This window comes from Zonotrichia leucophrys, chromosome 2, assembly GCF_028769735.1.
Source record: "Zonotrichia leucophrys gambelii isolate GWCS_2022_RI chromosome 2, RI_Zleu_2.0, whole genome shotgun sequence".
NCBI classification, from domain to species: Eukaryota; Metazoa; Chordata; class Aves; order Passeriformes; family Passerellidae; genus Zonotrichia; species Zonotrichia leucophrys.
The window spans coordinates 12,573,893-12,588,777 of NC_088171.1; the positions used below are offsets into that span (position 1 = coordinate 12,573,893).

At 37.5% G+C, this 14,885-nt stretch overlaps 1 protein-coding gene across 3 annotated transcripts in view; it reads left to right on the top strand.

The window, feature by feature from the left end:
* PFKP (phosphofructokinase, platelet) overlaps positions 1-14,297 on the top strand; it is a 42,956-nt gene extending 28,659 nt beyond the window's left edge. Inside the window, exons 16-23 of one of the 3 annotated variants that reach the window (XM_064703944.1) lie at positions 479-631; positions 5,690-5,842; positions 9,410-9,574; positions 11,026-11,087; positions 11,579-11,690; positions 12,458-12,557; positions 13,181-13,286; positions 13,764-14,297. In XM_064703944.1, coding sequence (XP_064560014.1) covers positions 479-631; positions 5,690-5,842; positions 9,410-9,574; positions 11,026-11,087; positions 11,579-11,690; positions 12,458-12,557; positions 13,181-13,286; positions 13,764-13,914 — 1,002 coding nt within the window. In that variant the 3' untranslated portion in view covers positions 13,915-14,297. The remainder of the gene's footprint in view (positions 1-478; positions 632-5,689; positions 5,843-9,409; positions 9,575-11,025; positions 11,088-11,578; positions 11,691-12,457; positions 12,558-13,180; positions 13,287-13,763) is intronic. The other 2 variants (XM_064703943.1, XM_064703942.1) reach the window with 2 other exon arrangements.
* Positions 14,298-14,885: the final 588 nt, after the last annotated feature.

Consider the following 14,885-nt stretch of genomic DNA (forward strand, 5'->3'; position numbering starts at 1 on the left):
ATTAATTTTGGAAATTTTGATTCAGGAAAGTGTTTTGCCCACTCCTTGCAGAGAAGAATGTGCTCATTGCTTTTTGATAAAGAATGTATCTTCCTTTTTGGTCCAAGCTGTTAGCTATGACCCTAATTCAGGAATATCAAGATTTTTAAATCAGGAGTAACAGTACCTGAAGATTGGGGGACTAGTTTGTTTTGTTGAAAAAAACCAACTTTCTGTGCCTAAATTGTTCATTTTCAAGACAACATATTTATTTATATGTTTATTTATATACAATCTGTTTATTGTTTTCAAATATATGCCTGTTTCTAATACTTTCTTTTTTGTCTGTGTTAGATTTTAGTGATTCCTTAGTGCTCTGACTTGCTGAAGTGTGCTGTGGTAGAAATGGCTCCCCCTGTGGCCCTTCTCATTTTGTCACTCCCAACTCTGCCCTTCCTTTATTCATCCTAATTTTTCACCTGATGCCTGTGCCCAACAGGCTTACCTTGGACTTCTGGAATTGTCAGCAGCTCGGGAGAAATATGACGAATTCTGTGTTCCAATGGTTATGGTTCCTGCAACTGTATCCAACAATGTACCGGGTTCAGATTTCAGCATTGGTGCAGATACTGCTCTGAACACTATAACTGATGTAAGTCTGCTCTGGTGTGCATATACTAACAAAGCAGTTGTTTAAACTTACTTAATTGGCTACTACTGGATATTTTTGTAGACCAGAACTTCAGAAATGTGATCTGGGAAATAATAATTACTTGATATAAACACAGTCATGGCACCACTGTAGAAAAGAGAAAGTCTAGGATCCCAAATGCTTCCATTTAGTTTCTGCTGAAACTACCATGACCTCTGAATTTTTTAAGTGCAAGATGGCATCTCTTGTTGTATAAGAAAGAAAGAAACCTAAAGCTGAGACTTGGATGATCAATTTCAGTGTAGAGGGGAAAAAATCTGTGTTCATAATATAGAGTTGTAGTATACCCAGCTGCAGCACTGAGGAAAGCTGCTCTGTTGAGAAGGAGATTCTTAGTTATGTAACATTTTACTCCTCTAAGACAATACATAAAATCCGTATTTCTCAGTAATAGACATTACATTTATTCTCCTAATAGCAGATTTAATAAAAAGAGTTGAGACATGTGAAGTAATTTTTTAAAAAAATCAAATCCATTAATACAACATAAAGTAAAAATTGAATGTTTAATCTCTTATGAGGAAAAAGCTTCTTCACTTTGAGTGTGATAGAGCAGTGGAGAAAGCTGCCCAGGGAGGTGCTGCAGTCTCCTGTGGAGATAATCCAAACCCTCCTGGATTGTTCCTGTGTCACTTGCTCAGGTGTTCCTGCCTTGGCAGGGGGTTGGGCTGCATGGCCTCCAGAGGTCCCTTCCAACCCCAGCCATTCCTCAGTTAATTTCAGTTCAACAGAAAGCTTAGTCAGTTACACAAAAAGAGTTTCAAGTTGCATTTGAAAATTAAATGACAGTTCTCTTGTCACTTAAAGGTATTTGAAAATTTTAATCATGGTAGCTTTTTAATGTCAAGGATTCTTCAGGTGCCACCAACTTTGAATGCACTACCATTTTTTTCCCACCATTCTAGCATAAATAATTTTAACTTCATCAAAGGAAACCCTTCAGTTAGGAAATATCAGTTTCCTGAAGTATTGCCTTGAACAAGACTGTAAGCTAACTAAAATTCACTGAATTAATTGTTTATTGACAACTTGGGTTGTATATCAAACAACTTGATGTTGTTTCCAGTTCTGGTAAATAAAAATATCTGTCCAAAATGACTGATCATGAGCTAAGGTGAGTAAAATGATTGTGCATAACATCTGCTTTCCCTCTTTTCTTATCTTCATAAACTTTGTTAACCATACTGACTTCTTTTTATAGGTTATTTCATGCAAAGGAGATATGTAGTAGTCAGGCAGTCTGTTGTTGTTGTTTGCTTTTCTATTTAGGTTTCTAGGTGTCATTTGCCTTCATTAGATATAAAGGTGTTTGTATTTTCAATGTGAGAGCTGAAAACTTTTCAAAAGCTTTTATTTTTTTTTGCTAATGGCTTTCTTCTGGTTGTTTTGCATTTAATTTTGCCTAGATTTTTCTCTGCATTGAATATGAAAAGTAATGGCTTTGCAAGATTTATATTCAGTTGAGTAGAAAATTAAATTTGGGGGTTTTCTCTTTTTTTTTGTTTGGCTTGGTTTGCTTTTTTTTTTTTGGAGGGAGCAGACTTTTCAGACTTTTGCATTTGGAAGACATCATTTCAGTTTTTTGCTCTGATTGTTTGAATGTGATTCACAAAACCTCCCAGTGAAAAGTGCATCCTTTCACTCTTGTGCCATGCTCAGATGAGGTGCAGTAGCAACTGTGCCCCTGTTAAATGTGACCAGATAAGCCCAGTACCTGTCATACAATTGACTGTCATAAACCAAAGTAGGAGGTGGACATGAATATCCATTTTATCTGGTTTATAGGTAGGTTTTATTCCTGTTACCACAGTTAGGTCAATAAATGCATCATAGTTTACAGTGGTGTCAGAGCACCAAAAGTGCTCAGTTTTTCAGTGCTGTCTGAACACCAAAGTGGCATCACACTTAGTTTTTCTGTGGTATGGTTCTTACTTGTGTGCTCTTGCCTCCCTCTAGTCAGGTAAGTACAATTGTGCTGGTAATCAGGGATTGTTGCTCTTTGCCATCATTAGACACTTGGCAGTTGTTTTAACTTGTCAAGTGTAAATAGAGACATTGGATGATAAAATGTGTTAAAATTCTGCATTTAAAAAGAAAAACAAAAAACAGACTTAACAGATACATAACTTCTGAATGAGAGATTAGTAAAGAGTGTGCTCCTCACAAAGGCATAAACATTGCTCAATAACTACTTTAGATTCTATAACAGATCATGGGGACCCTTCTGAAATGTTCAATTTTTTCCATTTCTGTTTTAAAATCTTGGCTTCAAATTTGATTTATCTTTTGAAGAGTGTTTTAAATTTATGATAAACTGTATTTTTCACTTCACTTTTCAGAATATTAGAAAAACTGCTAATGAGAACATAAAGTACCTGGGAAAAGCTGGATGTTTCTACCTGAGGTGGATATGCTTAAGGCTGATCTTTATAGGCATAAAAATTTACCCTTGTAGGATTGCAGGATAAGAACATGAGCTTCAAATTTTCTATTACATGAAGCATCACTAAAATAACTACTATAATAAAAATATCTGTATTTTCAAGTATGTTGCTAATTCAATGAAATAAATAGGATATTATTTTAGATGTCAGACCTCAGGAATGTGACAGCCATGAAATGAAAGGTATCAGCTAGATGAGAATAATGGAACCTGAAAAAGGGAGAGACTAAAACTTTCCACTGTGTTTCTTTGACAATCATACCTTTCTTTTCACCAAGGGAAAAGGGGGTACAGATTGATGATTTGGTTTTGTGGGGAAAAAACCACAAAAACATTCCCTGAGGAACAAAGAAAGCTACAGTCAGATGCCTTAAGGCACACATTTCCCATGGAAAACAGACATTACTCTGAGTGAGAAAGCTGAAAATTAGCCAGGCCACTAGCTAACCTGTTCACTTTTCATCTCCTTCAGTCCTGGTAACAGCTGATGAGGAGTAAGGACAGTAGCTCCATTCCCTTCAGTGGGTATTTGTATTTAGATCATCTTAAAACAGTAGTCTTTGCTTGACTGCAGAATTTTTATAAAGCATCCTTGGTTATGTTGGTTATGGCAACAACCTTTTTAGTAACACAAATCCAATAAAAGGGTAGGAAATTATTAAACCATTTTATTAACATAGTGCAGTATCCCTCTATGGCCTTACTGTAGTAATTAAAAAAAATATTAGCATAGCAGTTGCTAAAACCATTGATCACTTATTTACCCTTTATAATTAAGTGACTATATATTAAAAGCATTTTAATGTTTTGCCACAGTGATGCAAAGATGTTGCATATAATCATCTAATGCTCGAGCTTGGTGAAGGTACAGTCATTGGATATGTTGGCTGAATCACTTGCATCAAATAAAATGGCAATATTTAATGCAAGTACAACATATCATAACTGCATCTTAACATATCATAAATGCAGACTAACCAGTTATGTTAGTTATTGCTCTACTTCTCCCTTTGACTTGTTTTTCCAGAAGTCTTAGTATAAAACCTTTTAGAGAAACTCATGTTCTGCAGATCTCCAGGAAGCTGTGTGGTTTTACCAAACTGCTGTTACTTTGTATGTCTTTATTCTTTTAATAGAAATAAAAGTTCAAAGCAGCCTGACTGAGCTGAGTTGGGCCAGGCAATTACTGGAATTTTCTAAGTGAAGTCTCAGCCACTCAAGAAAACCAAATCCCAAATAACCCCTCCTATTTGTTGCTCCTGACTCTAGTTCTTCTGAGCTCTTTGGGTCTGAAACTGCCACCTTTTAGACTGTGTTTCAACCTCAAACTGAAAATATAGCATTGAGCCATTTCATTTGCAAAACAGTGAGAAGAGAAATTTTTTAGAAAGTTGGCTTGTACTTATGCACCTACAGCCATAAATATCCTGTCTTCTCACTGAACAGGATCTGCTCTGTCTAGAACAAAAGCTCTGAAGGAGAACTCTCACAGGTAGGGGATTTACCCATAATTTTCTTCTAAGTTTTTCCTTAAACCAGTCACTGTGCAGATATGCCTGGAGATACCTCAGTAGGTAGCTAATTTTGATCTGCAGTAATTGGCTTCTCTGAACCCATTTGAGAAATCAAGAAAATGAGACTTCTGTGAACATCAGTTTCTGGGAGAAAGAGATGAAAACATCGTGTCCTACGTAATCAGGCTTTCTGGTGGAGAGCCAACATAGGCAGTTTGAAAAATTGCCACACTTCATGAGAGATGCTGATGAGTTTAGATTAGAAATAATTGGAATAATGTAATGTATGTTTACTTAAAACAGCTGCAAAATCTCAACATTTATTTTGACATCCACTAGGAGCACCTAATCCTTTTGACATGATAATATATTTAGTAGAGTTTGGAGTCATTCCAAGGACCTAAAACTGCTTTTCAAAGAATCCTTGAACTATACTTGCAAACTTTATTAACTCATCTATGTGCATATGTTCCTGGATTTTTCTAGGCCTACCTCCAGTCTGTGTTCACAGAGGCAGATGTGTGATGTTGATAGAAACTTTGAAGGCATGGGTGAACTTTTTTTCCTTTCTCTTGGTGGAAATAGATGCGTGTCTTGACTTTCTAGGATAACATAGTTTTTTAAAAAAGTGTCTTTCTTTAAGCATTTTCTTCAAGTTGCAAGGGTTTTACTAGTTAACTTTCTAAGCTCCTTAGCATGTATCAAACTCTGTTCTTTAAGTTCTTTCTTGTGGAATGATTTCCATTCTAGATTTGTGCTATGCTTTCCTGCCCAGCTGCTTCAAACCTCTCTGCACACTTCACCTTCAGTCTGTACTAACTGGTACTAATCCTCTGCTTTTCTTCAAAGAGCATTGTGCCAATGCAACCCCAGTGCACTGTTGTGGTATGTACAGGATATTTCCACCCCCCCCAAATAATCTCACCAATTGTATTTACTTGGGCCAATGGACAGCCACATTTACCATCACATGCCAGGAGTCATTAGCAGAGCAGCCCAAAGCCAAGGAATGTTTCACTCACACTTGTACCACTGCTTCAGGCCTTTGAAAGTTGTGTGCAGCTCTACGAGGCGCGTGACAGCTTTGAGGAGTTTGCAGTTCCTATGTGTGTTGTGCCTGCTACTATTAGCAACAATGTGCCAGGCACAGACTATAGCCTTGGTGCTGACACTGCCTTGAATGCTATTGTGGAGGTAAGAGTGCATATCTTGTAAAAGTTAAGATGATAAAATGCATAAGATGAGGTTACTTAAAGACTTTGAAATGTCTGGTTTTCTCAAATAACTCAGTTACTTGTGTTTTTTAATAGTTAGTACTTCAGTTTTCCAAGACTGATTAAAGATTAACCTTAGAAAAAATATGTTAAATGCTTAATTTTTTGGGTACTATCTTTAGTTCTTCAAGACCCCTGCATTAGCGCTTAAGGTATTTGCTTTTACTGGGAATCAAATATTTTGCTTTCTTCAATTTAATTTTTATCTTAACTTAGGTAAAAGATTACTTAGGTAAAAGAAGAAAGCACATATTTTATAAATAAATGCCTCATTTGTTGGATGAACTATTGACTGAGCTCAGTGCAGTAGAGCATTTTAAGTACATGATTAACACTAAACACATGAATAATCCCATAAACTCCATTAGGCTTAACATACATTAAGTGCATATAAATGCACAGATAGTATAAGCAGTTAAGTGTGTCACTGATGTTCAGCTAAACAATGCAGGGTCAGAACAATCAGTGTTCTAGTTTTAGTCTACCATAGTTTTTTCCTTGGATACAACTGCTTTATGAGCTCTTTCAGTCCTATTTACTCTGCTTAAGACACAGCAAAGGGAACTGAGCTGAGATGTAATGCAAACAAATGAGTAAATCTTACCAGCTCTGAGTTTTTATCAAACCCATCATTAGCAAGCCATATAACTAAGCATGAAGTAATTTGCCAAGGAAGTCAAATCAAGACTACAGGGGGTTGGGAAAAGCAGGTTTGTTTTCCTGCTTTATACAGTGTTCTTACACAATGAGTGAAAAAGCTCCGTAGATAACTGGAAGAGCAGTGGCAGAAAACAGGGTGCCCTGGCCTTTGGGAGCTGCAGTGCAGCGTCCCTGGGCTGAGATGTCCTAAGGTGTCGTGTGGGCTCATCGTGTAACAATGTTCATAGGCAGGACATGGGTACTTCACCACTCCTTCAGCTTTTCCCCCCCTTGTCCTGACATTTATTCAAGTAGCTAAATCTTGTAATTGTGAATTATGCACCTTCACAAGTGGTAACTTTGGAAACACAATGGGGCAACAAATGATTGCATATAGTGCTGCTTCCTCTTATGTAATTTTTTGGGTACTAAGTTAATTACAGTTTGTATACATATCAGTGATGCTTTCTGTAAAACAAAATATGGTTGCATCATTTGAATTTTATTGTCATTAGGATGTTTGGTTAATGCTAATAGCAGAACACTTGATTTGGTGTTTCAAACATTAGGATTTCTCATTAAGCTGGGTCAGTTCATATGAAAGCTCAACTAGCAACAGAATTCCAAAATGAGTCCTCAGACCTTGTTTGTGATGTCTGAAACCTGCATCAGGCATTTGAGGTTTGGCTTTTCCAGCCTGTAGTGTAGTGTATGAATTTATAATTCATTTAAGTCTACCTGTGCCAATTTCATATTTGGGTATTTCTGTCACAGTAATTCTGAGAAAGCAAGAGTAGTAGAAAGGTTGTACTCCATCTCTTGTATGGTCAAGGACAGAAACCCCTCTAAGTAGATTTTAACTGATTAGTCCCATTGGCAATGACTGATTTACCTCCTTGCTTGGTACTTGGAGATTCTCAAAAGGCAGAAAATTCCACTCTCCTGCCAGCAGATGGAAAATCTTTTTAGAAATCTTGGGATTTACAAATACTAGAAGTCTCTCAAAATGGTGGAAATCTCCACATGTATCTTTATTGTCTAAAGACAAGATTGTTTTACAACATAAGTGAAACACATAGTACCAATCCAGTTTCAGGCAGCTCTTTAAAAAATGAGTTAAATTTCTCCTGTGCTAGAGTATTCTGCAAAAATTTTCATGAAACAATGTTTGCACGGAGAAAGTCAAGTGCTTGGTGACACTGTAAAACCCAAGACACAAAAGTAAAAGTGTCATTTTGAAAGACTGACAGAAAGTCAACATAGAGTTTTGTGACAGAGTTTGTTATGGAGATCTTTCTCTGCTTGGGATAACAGAATATCCATATTCTGAATAAATTCATGTGAATGCTGCACTTTTGTGTGTGACCACATAATAGGCATATATGCAAATAAATAAATAAAATATGTATAAATTAAATTACATGTATCTTTTGCTAGCTTGACCTAAATACCTGCATATACTGGTCTTAATCTTTAAATGCATTAAACTCTCTTATATTAGAAGTTCTAGAGTTTTTATATTAAGTTTTCTCATATATCAGGTAATGATTTGTTCTGTGATGTGTTAGGTATGGTTTTAAGGGCCATATTGCTCACAATCAGAAGTAGTATTTTCAGTTAGCTGAATGAAGTTCTGGTGTTAAAAAACCATGAACTAACTACAGTTACTCATTCAAAAAATCAGAAAGTTGGGGGATTTTTTAATGTTACCATAATTCAGGTTGCAAGATGACAACTTTCCAGGTACTTTCATTTCAATTTTTGTTTAACAGAACTGGTATTGGGACACTACATCAGTTTCACAAAATTCTTCCTGTCACAAAGTGTGGTATATGCTATTTATTTATTTGTTTCTAAGACAAAGAAGAAAATAAGGCCTCTTTATTTCTCTGAATTGCTTTCTGAAAGGAAGATACATTTATCAACAACTTTAAAATAACTTCAAATAGTAGAAAAATTCATTCCAGGAGGTGAATTTGTCAAATAGAGTCTTGAGTATTACTAAAACCTAAAGGTGAATAGTAAACTATTTTCTGCATTTTCCTGAGTTACAATTTTTTCCTAAGATTCCTAGGTCTTGCCACACTGGAGATTGCATCTGTCTTTGTTACTTTCCTCTTCTCTTAGGCAGCTCTAAGAAATAACTGGTTTCATGTAAGTAACAGATCTCCAGGTAGAGAACATTCCTTATGCTGGTCCCAGTAAGGTGCAAATGGAGATTCCAGTCTTGTTACAGTAATATGTACCTGTTTGTATAAAACCAAAAAGATTTTAAAACATGCACCAGTAGTGCTTGAATGAACTATATTAATCTGGAAATCATTACTGGAAAGTAATTAGGCAGTACATGCTCAGGACTTAAGAAGTTCAGTATAGATGGGACTGCAGTGAATTTTAATATCAATACTAAGAAGAAGTAAGCTTAAGTAATGAATAGAGTTAAAGAAGAGAAGTTTATTCATCCCACAATTCCTTGAAAAGCTTCATTATATCTACTTGTATCTGTGTTAGAAAACGCAGATACACAACTGGTTAATGCCACTACAAACCAAAATGAACTCTTGTTTCAGTATTTGCAGGAAGCAAGTGTATGTTAAGAATTGCTAGTAGAAAAACATTTTATTTCTACCCTGGTGTTCAATATATGATTTATAAGAAATCCTTTATTGTATAATTATTATAGTTACATGCGCTATGCCATTTCAGAATTCTTTAAAGATTCATTCTTTACAAATGCTTTATTTTTAACTTTTTTGTTACCAGTAGGTGACACAAAGTTGCATGACATACAAAAACGTAAGCAGTGAGGGGTTGTAGTGCATACTCAGGCTGTGGTGTCTCTGAGCAGACGTGTGACCGCATCAAGCAGTCGGCCAGCGGCACCAAGCGCCGCGTGTTCATCATCGAGACCATGGGCGGCTACTGCGGCTACCTGGCCAACATGGGGGCCCTGGCAGCAGGAGCTGATGCTGCTTACATCTTCGAGGAGCAGTTTGATATCAGAGAGCTCCAGGTATTCAGCACCTTTTTTGCTCATTCTTAAGTAGATCTAAAGCTGTTGTACGTGTGCATCGTAATGTGTGTACTTGAAGTAGATGGCTCATGAAAGAAAGAAACAGCTGAGGTTGGGCCTTAAATCTGGCTTGTTACGCCAGTTCCTGTGCCATAACATCATAGAAAGGAGTGTGTGGAGGGATAGAATGTAAGAGAATAGTGCAGAAGGCAGTCTCACACCTGAGGAGTTGCAGCTGTACTAATCACCAGAGATTAGGAACAGGCCTGCCCTTAACAGGCCACAGCAGTGTCCAATAAGAAGATGAGTGCTACAAAAGACTGGGTTAGCTGGTTGAAAAGGGAGCTGCCGTTTGTTAGTTGTACTGTGAGGAGCTGACCATGAGAAATCACTGAGAAGGTTTGGAACTTTTGCAATAAGATGACAACAATTGGTGACCCCAAGTGATTCTGACATGATCCTGTGGTGATTCAGGTAGAGAGAACAGTATGGAGGTGATCCTGTGGTGGTTTGGGAAAAAGGTCTTAAATATTAAGCAATGTGATCCCAAGGTGATTCAGGAAGATGACTGCAGAACTACGAGAAATAAGATGAAAACAGGAGTATAGATACAATTGACAGTGTTGACACCCAAGTTCAGGAAAATGACAAAAATAATTGTATTGGCCATTAAGCACTACTAGATTATTTGTTTCATTTTTAGACTTGTAATTGAAATTCAAATTAAATTAACAGACCCTGGGTAGTTTTAAAATAAAGCCAAAAACAGTAGAGAGCAGTATCTTTTTGTTATGGCAGAGTTGTATTTAAAGGCTGTTCAGGACAAGAACTGACCAGTATGTCAGGTTTATTAGATACTGACTCTGTTACCACAGCTATTCAGAGCATGTCTGGAAGTGTTACTAAAATAAAGCCCTCAGGCTTTAAGGATTACGGATTATGGTGTAGTACATACACAAGCTGATATAGAATTTGTCTGCTGTGAGGACTTTTCACTTCTGAGATGGTTAGTGCTAGCTGCAGTCATGGGCAAACACAAAGCTAAAAGGATAGAAATTTCCTGAGAAGCACAGAGATGTGAAATGAATCAGAATTTATCCCCATGCTGTTGTTGGCAGGACCAGAAGTAAGGGCAGACTGTAAACTTCAGTGGCAATTTGTGTATTTTTATGTATATCAAGCTGGATGCTGTACCGGTATAGCATATAAAAACCTCCTTTGATTTAATAAACTCTGTTACTTCTGATATAGAGGAAGATGTTAGTTTTAACCCAAGATGAATTGCCATACACAGCATGTTATCCTGCATCTCCAAAAATCTTGATAATTTCAATTTGCACATAATGCTTTATGTGGAATATTCAACAGAAGTTCTCAGGAAATGTAGATTCATTAAAGTTGTTTCAGATACAGAGATGTGTATGGATCTTTAAAAATACTTTTGTTTCTAGGCTAATGTGGAACACTTGACTGAAAAAATGAAAACCAGTATCCAGCGTGGTCTAGTGCTGAGGTAAGTAATAGTTGTAATAGATACATCAGATACTGAGCATTCCCAGCCAGGTAGGCTTCTTGGCCACTTGGAATGACACTCCAAGTCTATATTCCTTGATTATTCCTTTAACTTGAGATTTTTAGAAAAGCTGTTGCTCCAAAAGGCAATTCTGGGGCCTGCCTGGAAGTGCAAGTCTAAAACTTCTTTCTATGTAAATATATTTGCTCTGTAATCTACTACTTCATCCTGTTTTCAGTCTGTTTTCTCATTGGGTCTTTTATTCCAGATTCCTTCTTACTAAAGGTAGTGTGTCACACTATGACCTTAACTGTAAAACCCCTAAAAATTATGAGCCTGTTACATAAAAGTGAGTGTATGTGATCAGATGAAAATGTCCCAGCCAGGATTACTGCTATCAAGAAAAGGGAAAAGACTTGTCATTCAGTAGCTGCAAAAACATCCAGTGCTTTAGAGTAAATTTGCTAACTGTTTGGCCTTAATTGTTACAGAAATGAGAATTGCAATGAGAACTACACAACTGATTTCATTTATCAGCTGTATTCTGAAGAAGGAAAAGGAGTGTTTGACTGTCGAAAAAATGTATTGGGCCATATGCAGCAGGTAAATACAAGCCTACAGTTACAGACAGCACTAACTTTGTATGCTCAAGGTATATACACTGCATTATTCAAGCATTGGAAACAAGTCTGACTCAAGATTAAGGAAAAAAAATGTGGATTTTTGTTTGTAGGCAACACAGAAGGATTTGTGTGGATTGGATTTAGCCTCAGGTTTTATTGCAAACCCTTTTTAAAAATCTAGGAAAACTGCATTAGATTCTTTGAGAATTTCATTTTTATTCCTCTTCTGTCTATATTAATAAATAATTCCACTTTTTGTCCTTTATTTAATTGTAAGACCTTCTTCATAAGACAGTTATCTGCCCATCCATAACATCTCTGCCTCTTGAAGAGCAGAGATTTCATTAAGAAAATCTATGCAGATGGGTGTTTTTGTGGAAGAGACAGAAGTGAGCTACTCCTTTGGCCTGTGTTGTCTGCATGGCTTTATCTCATTACACACAGCTGGTCGGTGGGCAAAGGGAGTTCCTGATTTGGCTACACTTATCACTGAACTGGAGAAAAATGCACAGTCCCCTCCATTCTTCTAAGTGAGAAATAGTATTGATTCTGTGGGAATTCCACAGGTGCTGAACACAAATTTTAAACACCTTAGACTGACTAATAGGGTGGGGCTTTTGGTTTGTTTTTCTAAGTGGGGGAAATGGAAATAAGAGGTAGAGCAGGCCGTAAGTAAGCAGAGATAACTGCTGAAACAAACACCAATCCTGCTTTGATAAGCTAACCCAGAATTCAATTTTTGCACAGGGTGGAGCACCATCACCATTTGATAGAAATTTCGGGACAAAAATTTCAGCAAAAGCTATGCAGTGGATCTCCAAAAAACTGAAGGAAACCTACCGGAAAGGTACAGAAACGTTTGCTGCAGTCTCTTGTTACTGTCTTTGATTGTCTGTCAGTGTGTAAGACTCCTCCACTTTGCAAACATATGACAATTTGTTAGTCAACATACTTCTTCCCATCTTGGTGTTTTTTATTATTCAGTAGTGCCTTTCTGTGCTTCTTGCTGTATGAGCATTTCCACTTGAGTGAGGTCAATAATTCAGATAGCTGCTTCATCATCCTCTTAAAATAGCCAGTGTAATGGAAGGTTTTCATGCATGCAGGAATTGATGTTTGTATAGTTACATTTGTTCTTTTTTGTTTCATGCTGCCTTCATGGGAGACAGAAGGAGGTAATATTTAGTCTTTGGGAATTTTTGTAAAGCACTACTTCCTAAAATCTGATCTAAACCTGGATGCTAAAATTCATTTTGTTGTTTAACTGCACTGTTGTTTCATTGCTAATCACTGAAGTTAAGCTAAAAAGATCTAATCCTATTAAAGCACTAATCTGATGTTATATCAATTTATTAAATAATCAGTAGCTTAAATTAGGCTACTGTAAGTTTTTGTTCAGTTTAATTACCGAGAAGTGGTATTTGCTCTTCTACTTGTAAGAAGGATGCTGAATTATTTCATTCTTTTTAGGAAAAGTATTTGCCAATACGGATGACTCAGTTTGTTTGCTGGGAATGCGGAGACGCAACCTTGTTTTCCAACCCGTGGCTGAGCTGAAGAGTGAAACAGACTTTGTGTACGTATGCCCTGCCTGGTGTAAACACCTCACCACAGCCTGCCTTGCCCCACTCCAAGCAAACACTTCCCAACGCCTTCCTGCTTTTGCCTGAGGCTGAATTCTCCCAGATCTACTTGGATTGTTTGCTTCTCTCTTGCTTTTGTGCTTTTCCTTCATCCTCCCTACACCTGAAAGTCTCATGGTGAAGTCCGGAACTGCTGGTGTTGTTAAGTAACCTCCATGTGATTGCCTTTGCCTTAATGCCTAGAATTACTTTACTTCTGTTTCAGTTCACTGGGGCAGCATTTTTGTGCCAAATTTGGTATTATGTTTAACACTGCCAGTAAGACCTGTTCATTTCTTTGAGATTCCGTCCCTGATTCTTCTCATTTGTGTCAGTGTTTTACATCCCCCCATGATGGTCAATGCCTGATTCCATTCCTAAGGAAGGTGTTTGCCTCACGCCATGTATTTCACCTCCTTGTTTCCTCCCAGACACAGGATTCCCAAGGAGCAGTGGTGGCTGAAGCTGCGACCGCTGATGAAGATCCTGGCCAAGTACAAGACCAGCTACGACGTGTCAGACTCAGGCCAGCTGGAACACGTGGCCATGCTCCCAAAGGAAGCTGAGACTGGAGCCATCTAAACACACCACATTTAGATTGTTGTCATAGATGCACATTGTGAGTAACAATGCTTTAGAATCGTTAAAGCTTTGTTTTGTAACATTTAAATTATTGTTCCAGCACTTTATGTGAAACAAGACGTTCAGCTGTCACACAGATTTTGTCCTGTTTGTGTGTTATATTTGAAACAAACCCTTGCATCTAATGGAAAACACCAGTACTGATACTGCCCTTTAACAAGCAAGTGCAACACCGTTCTATGCACTCCGTAAGTTACTCATCTACTGCACTTTGTTTCAGAGTACTTACACCCAAAAATAAGTGTAGATGGCTAGTTCTTGTGTTGAGTTACAGGATGTGCTTAATGTTTCTGAAATGAAATAAAATACTGTTGCAAACATCACATGTGTGTGCACTTGCTTTTAAACAGCTGGGAGAATAATACTTGAAGGATTCTCTATAGACTCCAGTGAAGGAAAAAGAAACTCCCCTTTTCATTCCTCAGCTCTGCAGGAAGTAGTCACACCCCAGAGCAAGTGTTTTTTCATTGCTGCTTCAGGATCAGGCTAGGAGTGGGAATAATTTCCCCTTGTACAGGAAAGATAAAACTAGTTCTTGGGGCTGGGAGTGGGGAAGAACAGCTTTAGCAAGGTGAGATTTATAAGGGTGTAACCTGGCCCTTGCTTCATGTTCCCCTTTTCTCAGAGCTTCTTTAAGATTAACACCCCCAATACTGATCAGAGAGGGTAATGAGGCTGAAAAACAGGCAAAAATGTTTTCTCATGCTAGTTTATGTTAACTGCACCTTGACAACAAAGCAAATACTAAATCATGGCATATCAAAATCTGACTGAATGTTGCCCAAACTGTCAAGCTAAACTGAACTTTATACAAAATAGACTCCCCTGATTGATTAGGGATTTTCCCACTGCACTGCACACTCAGCTTGGTGGAATGTACTGTCACAGACTGCTCACGGTGGAGGTGGCTT